The following is a 17,262-nucleotide window of genomic DNA, read 5'->3' as shown; positions in this document are numbered from 1 at the left end:
CACCCGTAAGATGGGGACGATAATGGTACCCACCTCGGAGGGCTGGTGTGAGGACTAAATGAGTTAGTAGAGGTAGAGAGTTAAGAGCAGTCCCTGGAGCCTCACGAGGGCTAGACGTGCCTCTGCTTGTGATTATCGCTGCCCTCGCGGAATACGCAGATGAGAAAGAGAAGACCCAAGGAAAATTAGTATGTTCGACAGTGATAAGCGCTGAGGGAACCCTAGAGCAAGGAGGGGACACGAAGAGTGTGTAGGTGGGGGGGGGGGTGGGAAGGGGCTGTAATTTTAGACAAGGCAAGGCCTCACTGAGAAAGCGACTGGAGGAAAAGCTGGCTGAGATGGAAAGAGGGAGCCACGGAAGGTCCAGAGGGAGACCATTCCAGGCAGAGGGCACAGCAAGTGCGCCAGCGCCCGGTGGGGGGGAGCCCGCCTGAGAAGAAGGGAGAGGGAGGCCAGGGCGGCCGGAGGAGAGGGAGAGAGAGGACGGCAGGACGAAACGAGGTCGGAGGATGAACCGCGCAGGAAAGCTCACCTACGGAGCGGACTTCTCGCGGGGGCCGCGCTGGCTCCCCTCCACCTTCCACCTGCGGGTCCCAACAGCACAGCCACAGCCCCGAGCCCGAGACACTGACCTGCTCCTGGTGCTGACGCTCGATCCGCAGCAGCTGGGCGTGGTGCGCCTCCTGCAGGCGCATCGCCTCCGCCTGGTACTGCACCTGCAGCCTCTCCTCCAGGTCCTGCAGCTCCGCCTGCTGCCGCCAGCCCAGCTCGCGCACCTGCTCCTCAAACCTCCACTCCAGGTCCTCCTTCTCCTTTTGTAGTTTCTCACACTTGGCCGCGTTGAAGGCTGGCGCGGAGGGGGAGAATGACATCTTTGGGACGGCTGGTTCGGGGGCACCAAAAGGATCGACCCCGAGGGTCTTTAACACCCGCCGCGCGGATCACCGAGGTCAACGTCTGCAGAGCTCCGCGGTTTGCAAAGCGCTTCGCCTCCTACCCCGCTGGATCCTTGCCCCAAGCCCTGGGGGTTGAGGTCGAACTTGAGCCCCGGGGAGCTCTGGTGACTTACCCGAGGGCCTTCGGGGGGCGGAGACAGAGCTGCGGAGGCAAACCTGGGCTTTCCGACCGCAAGCCCCGGGTTCCCGCACTAGAGCCGGCTTCCTCTGAGGGTCCGTGGACCCGAGGCATCCAAACATTGGGCATTTGTTTAAAGTGCTAGGTGCACCCTCAAAATATTGGGCATTTTGCTAGGCGCACCCTGAGTGGATTAGGACCCCGAGGGGGAGGGGCTCAGGATGTCAACTTTTCACAAGGTCCCAGGCGACTCTCCTGCCCATCAAGGTTTGGGACTAGGGTGTACCTGGGGGCTGGAGATAGGACAGGACGGGAAGGGGGCGGTGGGGTGAGGGCAGGGGCGAGGGAGGACACGGATCCTGAAGGCTGTTCCCTCCAGGCCGCATTGCCCGATGGGACTATCTCAAGGCAAGATCGAGGGGGGTACAGTGACACAGTTTCACGGACACCATTCTTCTCCACCGGAGGGACTAACCGCTCAGAACCCCTCTGCATGGGCTGCCCCTGCAGCCGCTCTGGCTTAGCGTCTATGCCTCCCCCGGGCTGCAGGCAGGCGTGACTGCTTCCGTTTTAAAGACGGCTGCCTCGACTACGAACGGCTTCCAAGAAGGAGAAAACACCTGGACAACCCACCGTGGTCAGTTCAAGTGGAGTCGCTAACACCCAGCTCGTGCACACAGATGCCAGGGTGCACGTGCACCCCATGTGCCTTCCACAAAGACTGGGTGCGGCCGTGCCCTCCGCGCCCCGCTGCAAGCTGGGGAAACACTGCCATTTACTTTGTAACTGAGTGAGTGGGTATGTGTGCGGGTTAACTGGGAGGGTGGGTTAGGATCAGGAATATACACCCAAGGTTGGTCACACAGCATCTGAAAACGCCCGAATCAGAAGTCCCTCCCCACCCCCGACAAGGCAGCTCATTCAAGGGCTTCTTTGTCGCATTTGGCTCTTAAAAAATTATTTAATTAGCATGGAGACGTTTATTTATTTTTTTGAAACAGAGAGTGAGCACAAGTTGGGGAGGGGCAGAGAGAGAGGATCCCAAGCAGAGCCGGACGCAGGGCTTGAACTCACAAGACCACGAGATCATGACCCGAACTGGAACCGAGAATCAGATGCTTAACCAAAGGAGCCACCCAGGTGCTCCTAGCATGGAGATGTTTCAAAACGTGTTTTCCTTGGGGAAATGAGTGGCAGTTGGCTGGAGGTCACATAGGCACATTGTCCTGTGCAAACCACGTGTAAGAATCTGGCCAGCCCTGCAGCCTAACACCGTCCCCATGGCCTTCCTGTTCTAGTGTTTTCCCACATCCCGCCATCTGATGGAGGGTTCCAGTGCGCAATCTGGAGAGGCTGTCTGCGCGATTTACCAACGTGATCAGGGTATACCAAGGGTAGGTCGGTGGGTGCCATCGTGTAAGCTGTCTTAGAGAATTTAAAAGCAATAACCGAATCAACTTTGAAAGCCTTTTTGTTACCTTATACCAGCAATTCTGAAGAATGCCTGTGAAAAATAATCCTCCTCAAAAAAGTCTTTTGTTGGCCTAAGCTCTAAACAATTGCTACAATTACTGTGGAGGGTTTTTTTTTTTTTTTTTTCATTTTGTTTTGAACGTTTATTTATTTTTGAGAGAGAGAGAGAGAGAGAGAGAGAGAAAATGAGTGGGGGAGGGGCAGAGAGAGAGAGGGAGACACAGAATCCGAAGCTGGCTCCAGGTTCCGAGCTGCCAGCACAGAGCCTGAGGCGGGGCTTGAACCCACAAACCCTGAGATCATGACCTGAGCCGAAGTCGGACGCTCAACCAACTGAGCCACCCAGGCGCCCCTTCCTGCTGAACCATTTGAAAGTAAGACACTGACCTGCTGTCACCAACCCTGAATTCCTTAATGTATATTCCCTACAAACAGGATATTTTCCTCCATAACCACAATAGAATCATTAAAATCGGGACCTCAACACAGATCTGATAGTGTTATCCAATGCTCAGACCCATTTAAATTTCACCAACTGTCCCACTAATAATCCTTTCCAGAAAAAAGAATCTGGGTGTAAAACACGAGTTACATTTAGCTGTATGGTCTCCTTACTCTCCTTCTGTCTGGGGAACTCCTTGGTCTGTTCTGGCCTTTCAGGACCTTGACACTTTTAAAGACAAAAGGCCACTTCTTTTGTAGAATGTCTCTCCATCTGGTTTGTCTGAGGATTCCTCACTACTAGATTTGGGTCACGCGTGTTTGGCAGAAATAGCACAGAAGTGGCACTGTGTTCTTCGCGAATATTAATCATGTGGATCATCTTTAAGACGAAATTTCTTTTTGAAGTGTTTACGTAGTGAGTCAGGAAAAGAATGCTTATTACTGATTATTGCAAGGTTACATTGCAAGTGATTCTGCAGGAGGCCGTACTCCAAATGGCCCATCTAGGGTGTCAAATATGCTAGCCATGCCCCTGAGTATTGTTGTCACATCTGCTGTGAGTAGATCTTTTAGGCGAGGTTTACCTAAGGGACAGATTGCTGGGGGTGCACTGGGCTGGCCACCGGGGACGAAGACGGCCTTTGACTGCTTGCCGATAAATACGAGAATGAATAGTAGACTCAGTGTGAGGCTTTCTGGTGCCTGGCAGTGGGGTTGTGGTGGAAAAAGGTCGAGGGTTCACTGGAGGCGACGGTCCCTGAATGTGACAGTAACTAACAGCCACAGGGGCTCAGCAGCAGTGGGACAATGCCTGCACCCACAAGGTCTGGCTCCCTGGCTTTAGCAAAGCTCCAGCTTTTCCCAAAGACCCTCCAGCCAGGGAAAAGTTGTTAGGGGTCTCATTGGGGACTGTAGCTGGTGAAAAAAGCTATCAGGATCCACGGGCTAGGTAAGAGGTGCGTATATAACGACAGGTTTACCCTGGGGTGACTGGATTTTAATAGCACAGGATGAAGACCACGGAATGTGCATTTAATAAGAGTTAGTAGCTGGTAGATTGAGACAAAGTCAAACTGAGGCAAGCAGAGGGGCAATAATTTTACCTAACGCCCGGGGAGCCCCCCAGTAATGAGCCCCCAGGGTGGGTGTCCGGGTGCACGAGGCCTCTCTGGAGGCTTCTCTTGTTTCTGTAATTTGGATGAACTGACTTCACGGTGGTCTTTGCCCCACGTACCACGCACCCGTGGATGAGGTCAAATGAGGCAATGACCATACGCTGCTTGTATTTATTTATTTATTTTAACGTTTATTTATTTTTGAGACAGAGAGAGACAGAGCATGAACGGGGAGGGGCAGAGAGAGAGGCAGACGCAGAATCGGAAGCAGGCTCCAGGCTCTGAGCCATCAGCCCAGAGCCCGACGCGGGGCTCGAACCCACGGACTGTGAAATCGTGACCTGAGTTGAAGTCGGACGCTTAACCGACTGAGCCACCCAGGCGCCCCTACGCTGCTTGTATTTAAAGTAGGTCTACAGAGCAGGGCACACGTAGGTGATCCAAATGAGCAAAAAAAAAAAATATATACAAATAGATGGCCAGCACCATGCAGGATTAAATACGTGCACACCAAAGTAAAATGCAATTTTTCATCTATGAGGCTTGAGAAAGGTGAAATATTTTGATAACACAGGATGGGTATGAGAAAAATGGCACCCAAAGGACCATTCGTGGGAATATAATCGATTAGCCGCTTTGGAGGGCGAACGTTGCTTTCAGCTTTACATGAGAGGGACAGGAGCACTCAGGGGTGACAGCTAAAGAACACGGCATTTCTTTTTGGGGTGATAAAAGTGTTCTAAATAGACCGTGCTGACAGGTGCACAACCCTGTACCAAAACCACTGAATCATACACTTTACATGCTGAGCTGTGTGGTGTGAAAATTATATGTTGATGAAGTTTTTACAAAAAAAGGGAAAAAATTAAAAAATAACATGGGACGCCTGGGTTGCCCGGTCCATTAAGCATCCAACTCTTGGTTTCGGCTCAGGTCACGATCTCACGGTTCCTGGGTTCAAGCCCTGCGTCAGGCTCTGGGCTGACAGTGCAGAGTCCGCTTGGGATTCTCTCTCTCTCTGTCTCTGCGCCTCCCCTGTCTCTCTCTCTCTCTCTCTCAAAAAAAAAAAAAAAAAAAAAATATATATATATATATATATATATAATGGCAGGGAAAACACCTTACAGGATAAATGTAGATGTCTTTATAGAAGGAAAGGTCATACTCTGATTTGAACACTCTTTATAACAATAATGAGGGTATATGCTGGCAAAATAAAATGAAAACGAAAACCCCACCACTATGCTGTCCTATACACACATACACACATACCCGGATACATGTGGAATATAATAGAACTTCACCATTTTCACCACTTCTTAACTAGAGATAGATTGAGCATATAAAACTCAAATGAAAATAATAAGAAATGCTAATCATGTATTTTGGCCTTGATAAAGTACTACTTTCTTTGAGAAAAAGTTTATATATTATATAGTCATATCAGTATCATTAATTCCAGAAAATCAAGGCAGTAAGTTGGCTCTACAGATTGTGTCGACGGAATGAAACAGATCAAAAAGTAAAGAAATAAATAAAAGGAGGGGTGCCTGAGTGGGTCCCTCGGTTCAATGTCCGGCTTTGGCTGAGGTCATGATCTCACAGTTCATGAGTTGGAGCCCCGCTCTGGGCTCCATGCTGGCAGTGCAGAGCTGGCTTGGGATTGTCTCCCTCTTCCTTTCTCTCTGTGCCTCCCCACTCGCACTTTCTCTCTCTCTCAAAAGAAATAAATAAACTTAAAAATTTTTTAAAAAGAAACAGAAGCCCCTTAGTTACGCTGGAAAAAAGAAATTAAATAGAGCATGTCTTTGAACCCAACAATTTCACAAGTGCAGAAAAGAAGTTGATCAAGGAAGATTACCACCACGTGATTTGCCTTAGGAGGAAGTGTGGGCTAGTTAGATAAGTGATAAATCCGATATGCATGAACAGTGGGGTATAGGTAACCAGCAAAAAGATAAGGTAAATCTTTTTGTGCCATTACGAAGGATATCTGCCACGTGTTGTTAAACAAACAAACAAAGGCAAGATGCAGAAATAATGTGAGAGTGTAATCCTACTTGTAATGAAACTGTATCTGTATTTCCACCTCTCTTCCCTCGGGAGGTTGTGTGCTTAATCATAGGACTCACTGTCCAATATGCATTTAATAAACAGCTTTATGATGTGTTTGCATGTTTTTTTTTAAATGTTTATTTATTTTTGACAGAGAGAGAGACAGAGCATGAGCGGGGACGGAGCAAGAGAGAGAGGAAGACACAGATTCGGAAGCAGACTCCAGGCTCCGAGCTGTCAGCACAGAGCCCAACGCGGGGCTCGAACTCACACACCGCGAGATCATGACCTGAGCCGAAGTCGGAAGCTCAACCGACTGAGCCACCCAGGCGCCCCTGTGTTTGCATGTTTTAAGAGTTAAAAAAACGTTGAAAAAATTACTATCATAATTAACGAAAAGACGGGGTTTGAAAAGGTTATGGTATCCAGTGGTCAGAACTGACAAGACTCTGATCTTACTTGCTATTTCATTTATATTAGTGGCAGGATGATTCACGGGCCTGGCAATCTGTCTGGAGGCTCAGAAATGATTGTTTTCATCCCAGGGCTGTCCCTGACCTGCACTGTTGCCTTAAATAAATGAGCTGTGAAGGCCTCGGTTTTGCTGTCTATAAAGTGGCAAGGTAATTTTTTTTTTTTCACAGACAGCTCCAATCCCCAAATTCCCGGTTGCTATCACATACAAGAGGTGAGACTTCTGTTCTTTCCATGCCCCCATGTTGTAAGGCCCAGGCCTGCAGAAGATATTTACTTGGAGGAACAGCTGGGGGCCCAAGGGGGACAGCTCCAATAATGGAGTCTCTAAAGAAATAAAGAGCCTCTCTCTTCTGGTAAATCTTCAAAAATGTACCTATTCGGGCATTCTGCAGACAGATGAATGCCGGCTAATTTAGCAGCCTTAGACAACATCTGGAGTCTTTCTCCTTCCTTCCTTCTTTCTTTCTATTCGTGTGCAAGTAGTTGGTACTTTACAGCGAGACGCAAACACCGTAATAATCAATCCATAGAACCTAAGAGGATAAGAAAATAATTTCAAAAATATCAGGATTTTGGTTGGCCAAGAAAATGTAACGCTTGTAATTCATAAAGCAATAGTTTGAAAGCAAAAGCAGGATTAGAGTCTGTTGTGCAGCTTTAAATAATTGAACATATGGATGTAAGAATATATATAGTGGTGTGTACGTATATACTATATTATTAAAGCTGAATTTAGCACATCCTCAGACATACATAATACACAGATACCCACCTATCAACCTACGAGCGTAACACATGAAGATATAGTGATCTCCGGACACTGGCAGAGTAAAATTGCCATGGAACCATTGGTAAAACAAGCATCATCTTTACCACAGTTCATAAATCCACCGAGAGGGGAAAAACTCAGTGAGGAAGATCAGTTTTTATTTTTATTTTTTTGCGAGAGAGAGAGAGAGAGAGATGCACGTGTGAGTGGGGAGGGGCAGAGAGGGAGAGAGAAAGTCTTAAGCAGACTCCACGTCCAACGTGGCGCTCAAGGCGGGGCTCGATCCCATGACTGTGAGATCATGACCTGAGTGGAAATCAAGAGTCAGACGCTTAACCGACTGAGCCACGCGGCCTCCCCAAGATCAGTTTTCTTTAAATAATGGCCCCGAACGTCATTCGACTCGTTACAACTTTTACTGGTTTGCCAACGAGGGAGCAAACGTGTAGTTAGGGCACTGGCTCTGTAGATCATGATGAAAGCTTAAGGGAAAATAGGATCCTGCCTTTTGCATCATAAGGAGTGCTTTCGTTAGAACAATTTGTAAAATCATCTAAATATACAGAGGCAATGCTCTATGTAAATAAGTGCTCCTATTATAATAGTCACCGAAGTCATATGTTGAAGTGTTAACCCCCCAGGACCTCAGGATGTGGCCATGTTTGGAGACAGGATATTTACAGAGGTAATTCGGTTACAACGATGTCATTAGGGCTGGCGCTAATCTAATATGACTGGTGTCTTTAATCTAATATGACTGGTGTCTTCATAGGACACAGACGCCTATGGAAAGAAGATGATGTGACAGGGGAAGCCAAGAGGGCAGGGGCCTCAGAAGAAACCGACTCTGCCAACACCTTGATCTTGGCCTGCTTGCCTCCACAGCTGTGAGAAAATTGATCTCGGTTGTTTGAGCCACTCAGCCTACAGGCCTTGGTCACTGCCTAGGAAACTAACGTAGTCACTATCGTTACGTATAGATGGAGGGAGATCCCACAGTTACACAGAAGGTGGGGAATAATTAAACGGACATAATAACTTCCAAGGAAAAAACTGAAAAATTGCCCGTCGTCTCGCTACACAGAAAAGAGGAAATTTTCAACTGCATGATCGCTTCATAGCTGTTGCACTGGTGTGAATTCTTCGTATTCTATTAGGCGCTTTCCTTGTCTTTGTGCTCAACATTTTTATGGCTACCTCAGATTCTCATGGTGATGTACCATAATTTACACGCCCTTATTGCTGGAAATTTGGTTCATGTCACCCGTACACTATTTTGATTTTTTTCACTGGGATAAATCCCCAGGAGGGCAGTTACAGGGGTTTAAAGTTTATGAGCATCGTTATGCTAGGAAGTTTTTGGTTTTTGTTGTTGTTGGTTTTTAATGGCAGTGATTCTGTAACAAACCAGTGCCCGCCAGGGGGAGCTATAATGCCTGAAAAATGCCCTTCGGTGGCAACTGCCTTTGTCCACACTTGTCAGATCACCGTGACAAGCAGGAGGCAAACAGGGTCCGTCCACAAACATGGTGCCTGGGATTTGGCCACACTGTCCTCCACGGCCCTGCCCTCGGTTTCTCTCTAAGATCTTCCTTTTGATGAAAATGTATTGGAGAAAGAAAAGGCGGGGCTGGAAACGGAACGGGAAGGGTTCAGGTACTGAGTAGAAATGAGAGAGAAGGAGACAAGGGAGAGAGTCCTGGGTCTCCTGTCATCTCTGCAGGTCCGGCAGCATCTCCAGGGCCTGGGGAAAAAATGGGCGCTTGTGCAGTTAGGGAGTGCCTCCTAGGTGCCAAGCACCTGATGCACCTGCCCCACCTGGATAGGTTCTGGTAGGAGCCTGATCTCCATTTGCAAGGGACCAGGCGGGGGCTGAGAAAGGTCAACGACCGGATCCAAGGCCACCGTGTGAGTGGGCCAGGCCACACAGAGCAGGCGCTGGAGCCCTGGCCGGTGCCTCCCCATTCCCACCGTCTCTCTGGAGGGGGCAGCCCCGGGGGGCCAGGGTTGTAATATCTCGGCTGTAAGGCAAGCCCCTGGCATTGTACCCTTCAAGCACTCACTGTTTTGCATTGCGGTACATCTCTTGACCTGTGTCCCTCACCCGTGGGATAGAATCCTGTCCACAGGCAGACCCACAGTCAAGAGGCAGTAACTGAACTTACCGAGCACCCGCCGTTTGCCACACCCAGAAGTAGACACACTGTGGACAAGACACACTGTCATGGGGGGCAAACAAATGAGCAAGACTTTTACACAGAACTTTAGAGAGCTAAAGCTTTCTTTCAATAGCTGCAGAGAAGTGGAAGAAGGGCCATGCTGGCAAAGGACCAGGGAAAGGGCAGGTTAGTTTGAGCTGCGATGGACAAGGGAGGTCCCTTTAGGAAGACAGCACCCGAACAGCAGTGAATGACGAGAAAGAGGCAGTGCATAGAGAGCTGGAGGGAGGGAGTCTCATGCAGAAGGCACCGCCAGTGCAAAGGTCCTGAGCCTGGACCCTTTCGGAGCACAGAAGGAACAGAAAGACTGCCCCAGGGTTCGAGTGTCTGTGACGGAGAGCATGGGGGAAGGTGAAGTTCAAGAGACAGACGGGGTCAGATCACTTAGGGCCCACGGTCCCTGGGGAGGAGTTAGGGTTCTCCTCTGGTACAGGGGGATGTCCAGATAGTACCAAACAGGGGATAACAAGAGCGAAGTAAGCTTCTGCAAGATCCCTCTGGCGTCTGCATGGACGACAGACTGCAGGAAGCAAGAGGCGGGACAAGAACAGCAGTGAGGAGGATGTATTTGGAGCCCAGGCGAACCTCATGGTGCCTGGGACTAAGGCTATAATAGGCTGAGGAACGATGGATGTGCGCTGTATTTGGGAAGCAAAGCCACCTTGACGCGCTCGTGGATCGGAGGAGGGAGAGGAAGGGAGTCAGGAAGCACGACTCAGGATACTGGTCGGAGCAACGGTGGGGGTGGGGGGGGGTCTGCCATTTAAGGAAACGGGCACATAGAGTTAGGAGTTCCACTGGGGAGAAATGCTACGCATTAGGCACCGAACAAACCTCTACTGAACTCACACGTGAATTTATACACATATGAGGGTCCACAGTTCACAGATGCTATGGGGGGATTCTCCTCTGGTCCATGGTACTCGGGAAGGGCTTTCCGGGATGTTGTTGAAAAACACAAAACTCGGGACTCCTGAATTTTGACAAGCCCACTTAGTGATTAACGATGGTCCTCTGTATGGCATTGGTTCCTATGCTGTGATCTATTTTATTAAAGTGTTGAGGTGTCAAAAGCCTGAGACCTTAGGATAGACTCTAGTTATTAAGTCTCTCCCAGCAAAGCAGGGGCGGTTTGACAGATGTGTTTTTCTCCCTGCGGGTGTGTAAATGGTTTCTGGAAGAATGCACAAGGTCTGGCTGCGGTAAGGTAAAGATTTTCCAGATGCTAGGAGTTTTGACTGCTACGTCACAGATCCAGAAAGATTTCTTGTCTAGGAGTGTTTTAAAGTGCACGAACATTTTACTTAGCTGTTCGTCAGATTTTGGGAACACAGCCCCCCAGACTGGATGACCATATATAGGAGACTTCGACAGAGGTTGACCAACAGAGGTCATTATGTGCTAAAGGTGCTTTCGCCCAGGCCGGTATTAAATAACTCTTTCCACACCCTGATTCCTGAATAGTACAGTTTCCACGTGACAGAAGAAGAGAATGGTGGGGGCTGCAGGAGGTGGGGGGAGCTATGAAAGTCCAGGGGGAAGGAGAGAGGACACAGGTAGCAGGGAGCCCTCGAGGTGAGGCGGAGGCGGGGAGGAGCACTGGTCTCCAGGCAGGCCTCTGCTCCAGCCCGCTGACACGGGCTGTGGGAGTTTTAGTATCTCACTCAACCTCTCTGGGCCTCAACAGTCTCATCTGTAAAATGAGGAGGAATGGGCCCTGTTCTGGGCTGAATTGGGTCCTGACCCCAAAACAGTATGTTGAAATCTTAACCCCCAGTACCTCAGGATGTAAGTGTTTGGGGAGAAAGGGGCCTTGAAGAGGTGACTGAGTTAAAACAGGGCCATTAGGGCGGGCCTTAATCCAGTGGGACCGCTGTCCTTATAAGAAGAGGAAGAGAGGGGCGCCCGGGCGGCTCAGTCAGTCAAGTGTCTGACTCTTGGTTTCCGCTCAGGTCACGATCTCACGGTTCGTGGGATCAAGCCCCGCAGCAGGCTCTGTGCTGACAGCGTGGAGCCTGCTTGGGATTCTCTCTCTCCCCCTCTCTCTGCCTCTCCCTTGCTCACATTTGCTCTCTCTTTCTCTCTCAAAATAAATAAATAAAAACTTCAAAAAAACTGTTTACTAAGAAGAAGAGATACTAGGGATGCATGCTCAGAGAGGACACGGGGAGAGGATGTCTGTCTACCTTCAAGCCAAGGAGAGAGGCCTCAGCAGAAGGCAACCCCGTGGCACTCTGCTCTGGACTTCCGGCCTCCGGAAGTGTTGAGAAAATAAGCTTCTGTCGTCTAAGCCCCCACGTCCGTGGCGTTTTCCTAAAGCCACTTTGAGCGCTACGTCCCCTTCGTGTCCTACCCTTCTAGAATGCAATGGATGTTGTCATGGCGGCACAGGTCGTCAAGAAGAATCTTCCCTTGAAGAAGACAGGGAGGCGTATGTCGTTTGTGTAATTACAATCCCCCTCCCACCCCAAATGGTCCCCTAAAGAGGTCAGTTTCATCGGCGGAGAAAATGTGCACCATCGGTCATCCCCATGACCTGCGACATTCATCGTGAAATCAGTGCTTGGCATTGGTATGTGCTTTCACGATAAAGTTCTCTAACACACAATACTACCTTGTTTGATCTGCCCAGCGCATTTCCAAGTGGGGCAAAATGGGTATTTTTGCTCTGATTTTATAGAAGAGGAGACAGAGGCTCGGGGGGTGAAGTCACTTGTCCGAGTGGACACAGGCAGAGAGGGACAGCCAGGATTCAGTCCATGTGGATCTTGGTAGTGTTCTTTCCCATAATAATAGGGCTGCCATTCTGCCTTACAGTTAGGAAGGGAAACAAAAAAATATAAGGAAAAAAAAAACCCATAAAAATCCCAACCCGTGAGGTTCCTTCACGGTAATAAATACTTGGTACCATTTTTACGGGTTCTTTAAGACAAAGGACAAGCATTTCAACCAATGGATAATGACTGATCCTGCATGTGAATATAATGTGCAATGCTTGTAAGGAAGCTGGGTGTGAGAGGAGAAAAACACAAGGATGATTTATGGAGGCGAGAGAGGAAATGGAATTAAGAGGATGGTTAGAATCATAAGGTTTGCAAAGCAAAACAGTGTGGTCCACACGAGAACTAATAACATCACTGCCCAGATTGAGGAAATGGCTTGATGGGGAAATGGTTTTGCACAGCCGTTCTTCCTTTCCTCCGGGTTAATTTGGGCTTGCGGAGCTTAAAATGAATCTCCACGGCACATGCTCGTCTCAGATTCCATTGGGACCATCCTGAAGGCCCAGGCTTCGGACAGCACAGAGAGCATGGCTTCGTGGGGGTTGCAGTGAGTACTGATTGCTTTTAATTTTTTTTTTCTCCTTGCAAAATGGCATTGAGAAGATCACCCTTTAATTTTATCTGAACTTAGCACCTGTTACCTAATTGGTACAAGTAACATCCTCTCCGTGTTGAACAGCCCTTTTAGAAGGAGCTTAAGGGGCTTTTAATAACATCCAGAAAACCGTTTCAATGGAGCATAAGCTGAAGTTCTGGGCTGCCGTTCATGGTGGAGAATTTGCCTTATGGAGAGTTCTAGAAAATGAATTCCCAGGACCCCATCATTTAGGAAGCTCCACCGCACGGAGTGGCCCTATTCCACAGCATGGTGCTAGCTTCAATCCTCTGTGCCAGAGTGTGGGTCCCCCTTATTTGATCCTAGGTGGTATGGAGACCAACTGACTGCTAGATAATACATTTTAATGCATTTGGTGGTAGGAGGTTTAAATATATTCCTTCCTTCCTTCAGGTTGTCACATGCAGGCATGCCTTGTGTATTCTGTGTTCTCCACAGGATTCGGGAGATAGCTCTCTGAGGCTTTCCCAGACCTATGATTACCTTCATTTCCTGTCCAAGGGTTTACTGCTTTTAATTTTTCACGGGAAAGGAGGATTAATGTTTTAGATCTTTAGGAGCTGATGTTTTCAAAGTTGTGCGTTTCCCTATCAACTCCTCTCAGCCTCTCTCCATTACTACCAAATCCATCCAATCAATTCCAAGGAACAATTCCAAGGAACAGTTGCGTCCCAATGCAGGAGCGAACCCTATTGAATTAGTAGCGGTGTCCCCTGGGCCGTGTCTCCAATAGAACAGCCACCTCACCGCTTCCGGGGGAATCATTACTTCCATGGTGGTGGCTTCCTGCCCACATACAGACGATTGTAATTTATTTATACAGTCGCCCAAACTGAGAGAACATTCGGAGAAGTGACCTTTGACTGAAAAATAAAGACAACTCTACCTCACAGAGTGGAGCCAGGATTAAATATGTGTTTACATGTATGAAGCACCAGCACGGTGTCTGGCTGGCTTGAGGCCAGCCCTCACTGGCTGTGTGCGGAGGCCTTCCTGCTCACGGTGTGGTCCATACACTCGGGGCTTGTCAGAAATGCAGGAGCCCAGGCCCAGCTCAGACCGACTGAATCAGAAACTGCATGTTAACAAGGTCCCAGGAGCTTCCTGTACAGAGTCTGAAATCCATGGGGTACCTGACAGCACGGGGGAGGCGAGATGTCACCCTCAGTGGCTCTCCTCTCTCTGAGCACACAACCGCTAGGTGGGTGAGGAACTGGCTTCAAGACTACTAATAAAATCAAAATTCTCAGGGCTGAAAGCCTACAAGCACATCCTTTGCTCACAGTTAGCCTTCAGTGAGGCTGCGTGGTGCGAAAGCAGCCAGGCTAGACCAAGACACCTGCACCAGGGCTGGAGGATGGGAGGTGGGCTGGGGGATCAGCATGGAGGGTGGGGTGGATCTGGCTTCACGAGCTGGTCAGGTAAAAGGAGGAGCGACTGATGAGCTTCTGAGTATGAGGATGGAAAGACAGCAAGTCAGAGAAAATCAAATCTGCGACCAGATGATGAATCACACTGACCCCTTCTCGGGGCAGGAAATAGGGGCTGGGTGTGCAATCCCAAAAAAGAGCCAAACAGAACCATGAAAAGGTTACAGGTTTAAGGGTTGCCGACCTGTTTGCAGGTATGAAATGTACAAACAGAGACACCTGCCCCTCACGTGACATTTCATAGTATAATGCAGAAAATACCAAGACAGCGGTGTTGCTGGACAATGTGATGTGAAGGGGGGTACTGTTACCTTGGCTTCTTGCCCTGCTTCCCTCTGCTGCTCGGAGACTGTGGAGGACCCTTGTGCATGGGCACAGTCCCTCCTATTAGAGAAAGACAGAAGACTCCTTGATGACGGCGATTCGAAGGGGTTACTACCTCTGGCAATAAATAAGGAGGGAGTCGAGTTGGAGCAGCCTGCGCAGTGCTGACGATACACGACAGGCCTCAGTGGGATTCATCTGCTGGCTGTAGGTGGTTCTTAAAGTGACTTAGAGCAAATTCAAACTCAGAGAGAGCACTGAAGGGACCCTGGAAGAGACAGGAGTCCTGGCACACACTGGTACAGGGGTGGACAGTGTGGGGCTTAGCACTGGGTCAGCAGGATCCCAGCTGGATTGGGGGGGTCAATAAGACTACAGGTGTTTTCAGTAGGGGACATCTGGTGATTCATATTACATTCCACCTTGTAGCTCTTAAGACAGGTTATAAGGTATCTGTAGTTAAGGAAGCTCTTCAGTTTTTTCACAGAAGAGACTCAGTCATTCTTGGTTAATCCCATTATTGTCTTTACAAAGCGCTGAGTTAAAGACCTCCTCCAAGTGCGGTGGCAAGAACATGCACCGTAGTGTCCACCAGACTTGGGGTTGAGCTTCTTGGTTGATGCTCACGTGCAAGGGATGAACCCCATTAAGCCTCAGTTTCCTCATCTGTAAAATGTGGATCACACAGAGATGACATCTTAGGGTTAGTGTGAGGTTGCGGTGGGCGAATTCTGAGTAGGTGCCTAGCATCGTGCCTGGTCTCTATCAATCACTGGATAAACACTAGCCATTTATTGTTTTCGAGGGGGGTCGCAGAATCATCGCAATATTACAAATGGGAGTATTTTCCACCCTTCATGAATGTTAGGCTAGGACAAAGCATAAAAAATGCACGTATCTAAATGGAGTGGACGCAATTTGACCATGGAAGCTAAGACTTGGGTACTCAATGAGGCAGTGGAAGGTAACCTAGCTACATACTGTTTTCTTGGAGTTTATTACTGTTTTGGTTTGCTGCACGTCCATAAGCACATATTGTCTGAAGACACAGTTGTCAGATAAGGACCTGGGGCCACTGTCCTGTGTCTCACAAGAGGCTGGGAAGTGACTGCTTAGGTCCAAACCAAAGTCCGAGATGGTCATGTCCACCTTACGTAATGGACAAGGGTGGACAAAGGTGGTTCTATCGTGCAAAGGCCAGCGTGAAAGTGATCTTCATTAGAACTCCCAAGAAGACAAGTTTCCCCTTTTGTTACTGGCTAAAATATTACACGTCTGTTTTTAAAAATATAATCACACAGGGGCACCTGGGTGGCTCAGTCGGTTAAGCGTCCGCCTCTGGCTCAGGTCATGATCTTACAGTTTGTGAGTTCAAGCCCCACATCGGGCTCTGTGCTGACAGCAAAGACAGAGCCCCCTTCAGATCCTCTATCCCCCATCTCTCTCTGCCCTCCTCCCCTGCTCGCACTCTCTCCCTCTCTCTCTCTCTCAAAAACACTTAAAAAATATAATCACAAGGAAAGCAAGAGGGGGTTCTTATCACACTAGGTACCAGAAGATGCAACGATTTCTTTCTCTTCCAGTTTTTCAGAAAAAGGTCTCGGGCAGAAAGGAAGGAAAAGCACACCTGAAAAGAGGGGGCCTGAGACAGTTGCTGTTGGTGGCGTCACAGCTCACAGGGACTGGGCACTCTTCCTGGGCTGAGGCGCCGAGTACTCTACATGGAAAGGGTTACCGATCTTCACCAAGTCTCGCCGAACCGGGTGGGTCCAAGTTGGTGGCAACGTCGAGGCCATGCTACCTCATGATCGTGCCAGCGAGATCGTCACCATCGCAGGCAGGGCTTGGGATTCAGTGGGGCTGGGGTGGGGCCTGAGAATCTGCATTTCTATCACGGTTCCCCGGTGATGGAGACCCTGCTGGTCCGAGCACTGTAAGCAGACGGTGCTTCTGTATTCAACGTTAATACAAATCACCTGAGGAGCTGTCAAAATGCATACACTGATTCAAGGTCGGGGTGGAGCTTGAGAGTTTACATTTCAACCAAGCCACACCAGTGGTCTAGGATGCTGCTGGTCTAGGGACCACCCTTTGGGTAGCGAGGCCCCGGACCCGGTGCTCAACACTCAGGTCCACAGAGCCCTGCCTCCGCTGGTGCACAGAAGACCCACAGCCTTTGCCACCTGCCTGGAATCTACCTCTGGCTGTGGGACCTGCCCCTTGCTACCATTCTGAGCCATCCGCCTGTGTGGATTCACACCTACCTGTTCTCTCTTACCTGGCCCGAGCAACCAACGCTGACTCTGAACCTGTGTGTTCAAACTTAGCTCTGAGGCGGTGCCCTCCTGGCTAGTCTGGGTCTGGCGCTGACTTTCCTTCAAAGTTCCTGCCTGTGGCTTCCCATCCTCCTCACCTTGGAGTTGGAATCATAGAGTGACACCCGCCCCCTCCTCCCCGTCATGCACCCCGGGCAGTATGGAGCC

General features: G+C 49.3%; 1 protein-coding gene across 3 annotated transcripts in view; it reads right to left on the bottom strand.

Moving 5' to 3' along the window:
• Positions 1–17,262, bottom strand: part of MTUS2 (microtubule associated scaffold protein 2) — a 373,273-nt gene that overhangs the window by 21,453 nt on the left and 334,558 nt on the right. For all 3 annotated transcript variants that reach the window (XM_043576011.1, XM_043576018.1, XM_043576028.1), the window contains one exon: positions 633–847. In XM_043576011.1, the coding sequence (XP_043431946.1) occupies positions 633–847 (215 nt within the window). The remainder of the gene's footprint in view (positions 1–632; positions 848–17,262) is intronic.

This window comes from Prionailurus bengalensis, chromosome A1 (genome assembly GCF_016509475.1).
Source record: "Prionailurus bengalensis isolate Pbe53 chromosome A1, Fcat_Pben_1.1_paternal_pri, whole genome shotgun sequence".
Lineage (NCBI taxonomy): Eukaryota > Metazoa > Chordata > Mammalia > Carnivora > Felidae > Prionailurus > Prionailurus bengalensis.
This window is presented reverse-complemented; position numbering and strand designations above follow the sequence as displayed.